Source organism: Danio rerio, chromosome 13 (genome assembly GCF_049306965.1).
Source record: "Danio rerio strain Tuebingen ecotype United States chromosome 13, GRCz12tu, whole genome shotgun sequence".
In the NCBI taxonomy this organism is placed as follows: Eukaryota; Metazoa; Chordata; class Actinopteri; order Cypriniformes; family Danionidae; genus Danio; species Danio rerio.
Window position 1 is genome coordinate 4,794,945 of NC_133188.1, and position 6,736 is coordinate 4,801,680.

Genomic DNA, 6,736 nt, shown 5'->3' on the forward strand with positions numbered 1-6,736 from the left:
TTTCTAATTTTACCGTAGGCGCATGACTCAATAAAACTATATTTCTGAGAAAAGTTTGCTTAGGCGAATGAAGCGAACGGAAGGTACAATTCCCTAACTACAATTAAGGGAACTACAATTCCCATCAGCCTATGCGTGGCCATCATCCTTTACGGTCTGTTGTCACTACAGATCCAGTAATGCGGAAATGGAGTGTGTTGCTAGTAGCGGCCTAGCGGCGAAGAAAAAGAGCTGGAAATGATCGAACCTAAAGCGGGTTTTAAATCGGATGTGTGGAAGCATTTCGGTTTCTTTCTAAAAAGATACGAAAAAGGAGAAAAGGTGACAGACAGAAAAAAACGGTATGCAGGCACTGCCAGACTGTGGTGAAATACAAATCGGGTAATACGACTAAAAACAGTCATGGGGACTGCAGAACACAGCACACTTGTTAGATTGACGCAGACATTGACTTGTACCGCAAAGAGACCTCTATCTCACTCATGGCTTGTCCTCTCAAGTGGTGGAAAGACAATGCACAAACCACTGCTGTCAACCTGGGCTAAATCATATCTCTCTGTCCCAGAAACCTCAGTCCCAAATGAGAGGGTTTTTTTTCTGTTGCAGGGGACATGCCCAGAGATCCCAGCTTTTACCAGATTATAATTATTTGATCATTTTCCTTAAAAAAACCCATCTTTATCTAAGTGAGTGAGTGATTAAATGTTGAATGTGATGAGTTTTCAACAGTACTAAATTAAAACTTTATTTTTTTTATATGGTTTAATAGTTTTTTGTTATCAAAATTTAAAAAAAATGGAATTTCCTGTTTCAAAACTTACAGATGGCTAATCTGTATGTCATTGATGTTCAGTGCTAAGGTAAATAAACACTTTTGGCACTTTTTTCGAGTCTTTTCATTAGTTTTGTTTTTCCTGTAAATTATTCAATAAATACCGTACCGTGCCATTCATACAGAGGTATTATCGTACCGTGAAATTCTGATACCGTTACATCCCTAATATGAAGTTGATATTTAAGGAGCAACCATAAGTTGGTGATAGCACCACAGTACTTTGTCGAATGAGTCAAATTAATGTAATGGATGTAGAAAATACAAGGATTAGTTCACCAAAGCAATTTAATTCTATTTTAAATTGTTCACCATCATGTCATTCAAGTCTCAAAACTTTTGTTCATCTTTGTAACACAAATTCAGATATTTCAGATTAAAAGCTCTCAAGTCAGCGCCAATAGACTAGTGGTACTGTGCGCCGACAAATACCACTGATGTGTTTTTGGCGACCCGAGTTCGATTCCCGGCTCGGGTTCCTTTGCCAATCCTACTTCTCTCTCTACTCCCATTGCTTTCCTGTCTGAAATCTTGACTGTCCTCTTATAATAAAGGTGAAAACCCCCTAAAAAAAAATGTACAATAATTTGAGAGCTCTCTGAATCTTCATAGACAGCAAGGGTCATGAGATGTTTAAAGTAGGGCTGCACGATATTGGAAAAATCTGACATGGCAATATTTTATTTTGCTGCAGTTTATATTGTGATATGCATGCAATTTTGGCGGAATAGGTCTATTTGAATTAAAATCATTAACTTTTATTGGAATAATCTTGTAGAGGAGTGAATCCAAGAAAATGCAAGAATAAATGAATAAGATAGAGCAAAGATAAAAATTAAATAAGTAGTCAAATATTCAGGTACAGTAACACGATACTATTATGATATTTTGCCCCCGATAATGATAGATCATGATATCAGTGATATATCACAAGAAAACCATCCACAAGATATTTGTAAATGAAGGAGAAAAGTTATAAAATGTAGTTCCTTTAATTAAAAGCACATATATTTCTTAGAATTGACACATTGATATATGTTCGATCGGCCATTACGAGAAGTGTCAGCTTATGCATAATCGCTATTTTATCCTGCCTCTATTGAATAATCATTCTTCAATGCTGATCAACAATAACAATCCCAACTCCCCATAGCAGATGCTGTGATGTGACTATTGTGAATGCTCACATTGCGATACTGAAATGATATATTGTGCAGCCCTAGTTCAAAGTCCAGAAAATGAAGCATAAACATTGTCAAAACATTCCATGTGACTTCAGTGGTTCAGGTGTAAGCATATGAAGCTCCAAGAACACTTTTGTACACCAGAAGAAAAAAAAAAATCGACTTTGTTCGTCAATGTTTTCTCTTCAAGTTGTCAGAGTTTAATACGTGCAAAACAACAGGCACTAGAGTTAGCAACGCAACATGCAAACATATTATTCCCCAAAGTGAACGCGCATCAGTTCATGACAGAGCTCAAAAGAGGACAATAGAGCACTTTTTCTTTTAAAATGTTGGTGTACAAAAAAGTTATTGGGCTTTGAATGATTAAAGTTTTTTTTTTTTATTGCAATAATAACATTACATTACAACAAATACAGATACAAAACTGTAAGTATGGAACAATCAACAGAAATGTTACTTTTTGAAAAAAAAGTGGAATGTAACAAATTTAGAACAAATATAACATATGTAAAACAAAATAAAGAGAACAAGAGAGAGAGAAGAAGAAGAAAAAAAAGAAATAATTAAGGGCACATGACAAAGATAAAACAAGTTATTGCAGAATATTAAATAAAGCACATATTTTAGAAGTTTTAAAAGCTTTCTTATTGTGAGAGTCTGTGATGGCATTTAAATAAAGAGCTAGTTCTTGTTTAAAATATAAAAAATTAGGCTTACAATGAGTATATTTGCATTTGTGTATAAAAAAAAAACTTTCCAATAAATAAAATGAGGTTTATGCAAAAAGCTAAATTAAGCAATTCTTTTCCTTTAATATAAAGCCCCCAAATAACATGTCTATAGCTTAAAGAAAAATCACCACAAACCTTTTGGACAATTAGAGAGTTTACATCAGACCAAAAAGATTTAACAGTGGGACATTCCCAAAACAAGTGAGCAACAGATTCAGAAGAGGTTTCACAGAAAGAGCAAGAGATGTCAATGTCATTTCTGAATTTTTGTAAAAATTGTTAATTGGGATAAAACCTGTGAATAATTTTAAAAGATATTTCTTTAATTTTATTTGTTTAAAAAAAATTCTGGGGGAGCGACCAGACATAGGACCATATGATTATAGTGTAACCGCTAAAGACCCATGGAGTGTTCTGACAATGGTTTTGTTCCTTTTCTGAAGTTTGTAATCATACGAAGCTCCAAGAACCCTTTTGTGCACCAAAACAAAAAAAAAAAAAAAAAAAAAATCGACTTTGTTTGCCAATGCTTTCTCATCCTTGTAAGGTTGTAAGAGTTTACTACGGGCAATACAACGGGCACTACAGTTAGCAGCTCAATATGAAAACATATTATTCCCCTAAGTAAATGCACATCAGTACAAACATGACAGAACTGAAAAAGAGGACATTTTTGGTGTACAAAAGTGTTCTTGGAGCTTCATATGATTGCAGTTCATCCACTGAAGACACATGAAATGTTCTGACAATGTTTAAGCTCTTTTTTTGAACACTGAACATCAGAAAGCTCTTGGACTTGATCTAATATATCCTAAATTGTGTTCCAAACATAAAGAAAGGTGTCTGGTAATTGAAACGACATGTGGGCACATACTTAACAACAGAACTTTAATTTTTTAGGTGAACTAATCTTTTAAATTCATTCATTCATTTTATTTTAGGCTTTGTCCCTTTTTTAATCAGGGCTCACCACAGAGAAATGAACCGCCAACTTATCCAGTATATGTTTTACGCAGCGGATGCCTTTCCAGCTGCAACCCATCACTGAAAAACACCCATACACACTTATTCATACACTACTGACAATTTAGCCTACCCAATTCACCTGTACCGCATGTCTTTGGACTTGTGGGGGAAACCGGAGCACCCGGAGGAAACCCACGCCAACACGGGGAGAACATGCAAACTCCACACAGAAATGCCAACTGACCCAGCCGAGGCTTAAATTAGTGATCTTGCTGTGAGGTGACAGTGCTAACCACTACGCTGTATTCTTTTAAATTAATTTAAAGAATTAACTTGAATTTAAATTGGTTGCTATTAAAATAATAGCCTCTATGAGTTGGGATTAAGCCGAAGGGGAGTGAGTATAGTCTTGCATAATCAAAGTAGCAGATTTTATGATGCCACTTTTCAAACGCTTCAGAAATACATCCATGTTGAACATACAATTCAGACTAGATGAATGTAAATTTGTGAAGTTGTGGATAAAAATCACTGGCACACACTGCCAGGAGCCTTTACAATGTCAATTTAAAACTTTAATAAGCAACTTCTTCACTTGGGAGAGGATTTCAGATGGCCCAAAGCTTGAAAAGACTTTTCACAGAGATGTTGAATTTCTAGAATATGTTTTTTATATACAGTATATACATAGTTTATATGTTTATATATATAGATATATATATATATATATATATATATATATATATATATATATATATATATATATATATATATATATATATATATATATATATATATATATATATATATAAATGGCGGTTCATTTCTCTGTGGTGAGCCCTGATTAAAAAAAGGGACAAAGCCTAAAATAAAATGACTGAATGAATGAATTTAAAAGTTTAGTGTGTGTGTGTGGGTGTGTGTGTGTGTGTGTGTGTGTGTGTGTGTGTGTGTATATATATTTGTCTCTTTACTGAGGGGTGCCATACAAATCCCTAGCACTGATGTGAACAATTACAATGAGCAAGTAAAGCAAAAAAAAACTAGTTACATAAGCTACATAAATATTACAGTAAGTTATTACCCACATGCTGTCAGTGTCCCTATGCTGTATTTTGTCCAAAAACACAAAATATGCTTTAATAATGAGGCCGGTAAAGTAAGGTACTTCACATACTAAGGCATTACCACAGCAGTTTGTTAATGAGTAAACCAGAAAGAACTTATCTTTCAATCTATGCTATGCTAGCTGCAAGAACGTCATGCTAGCATTGGTAAACAGATGCGTTTATGATAGCACTTAAATGAAGGGGAACTCTAAGCCTGGCTCTTCACATTCTTTTTATTATCTCCCACTATAAAAGTCGTGGATGAGGAAGAAATGAAAAGCTAGGATGGTGTCTCGAGGACTGCCTGTGTGATTCTTCTCCAGCTGAGAGGCTTCCAAAACACGCAGGAACGCCATTGAGCAATGCGCACTGGAGGAGTTTGCTCAAAGGAAAACCCACAGGCTTGCCGCTGGAAACGGGAAACACCCGCAGAAAGGAAGGGAGGGGTGTGAGAGTAAAAGAGGAGGAGTGACATAATTAAACGAAGAACTGAAGCGAACATGCATTGCCTGTGAGCCTTCCCTTTCCCCCCCCACAAAATGACAGCACTCGAGACGAGCAGGGGGCGTTCTCACTGTACGTATTCTTGCGTTCTGTCAGCGCTTTTTTTATTTATTTGTTGTCTGACTACGCATGCGCCAGGCAGCTGATTGCGTTGGGATTTAGGACGGCGCGTCAAGTTGTGAATAGTTCTTTTTAAGTTTTAAAAACGCGTCTGGTGAACGCTTGAAGCCAATATCTTGTGTGAACACAAGATGCGTGCCGCACTGACACTCTATCATCGCATATCAGTAGCCTACACACACACACACACACACATAGTCGGACACTGCAGTGGATCAAGCACGCTCGATCAGTCCAGTTCAGAAAAAAAAGCTTGAAGGAACACATTACATTACATGGTTGAAACCAGTGAGGCGATTGTATCGCCACGTAATCAAGAGCGGGGTCTCGGGAGTTGTGCGTGCGGTTAAAGTTGAGACCACTGTTGCTTTCAAGGTTACCCTGGAAGGGACTGCACCGGTCAGGAGCGCATCCGGCCGCTCGCGTGCGTCTGTAGCACGCATGGAAAGTTGAAATGTGATGTACATACACGAGTCAAGCCATGACACCGACTGTACGAAGCGCCTGTCTCCGGTAAACGGGACGTCTCGTACTGAAAGTGCACTGGTTAATGATGCAGCACTGCTGATCATCACTGTGCAGTGCACGACAACACTCAATGCGGAGAGAAACGTCCCAAAACACTTCCTTGGCTGGTTGTTTTTTTTATCAAGCCCTCAGCAGAGAGAAGAACCCAGCCCCCTTATCTTTCCTTCCACAACCCTCCCCTTGTCCAGCAGCAGCAGCAGCGGCGGCGGTAGCAGCAGCACTCATGCTCGGTTTCAATTCCGGGGACTCACCGTTTTTGTGCCCTGATGCCTCTGTGAGGAGACACCGAATGCGGGATACGCCGAGGAGGCTACGGCTCCGCTGCTCCGGGACAGGAGGAGGACCGATCTACACACTTTCGCAGCCATCTCTGAAGTGAAACCCGGCCGAGAGGACGCAAGTGCTGCGGGCGAGCCGACTGAGTCTGTTGGAGGAAAGGGAGGGGAAATAGGAAGGGCTGCTGGGCTGGGCTAATATTTAATACACACGCACACACACACACACGCAACACTACACACACATACACGGTATAGTATACACAACAAATGTTTCACAAGAAGGCTGCTGTACTTCCGCGTTCGAAGAAAAGCCTTTTCTGTTTGGGTGAACCTCTAACACAGTTTAACCGAATCACACACTGAAATGTAAATATAAGGATGTGGTAGACTGAAATACCACGGTCTCTAGGACAACATGAGAGAAGCGTTTTGATTGGTCGATGGGTTACCTGCCGGCCCCGCTTGGAACTCTTTCAACCAA

General features: G+C 38.5%; 1 protein-coding gene across 1 annotated transcript in view; it reads right to left on the reverse strand.

Moving 5' to 3' along the window:
• Positions 1-6,397, reverse strand: part of mcu (mitochondrial calcium uniporter) — a 121,680-nt gene extending 115,283 nt beyond the window's left edge. The window contains 1 exon segment of the mRNA NM_001077325.1: positions 6,229-6,397. Within this exon segment, the coding sequence (NP_001070793.1) occupies positions 6,229-6,345 (117 nt within the window). The 5' untranslated portion in view covers positions 6,346-6,397.
• Positions 6,398-6,736: the final 339 nt, after the last annotated feature.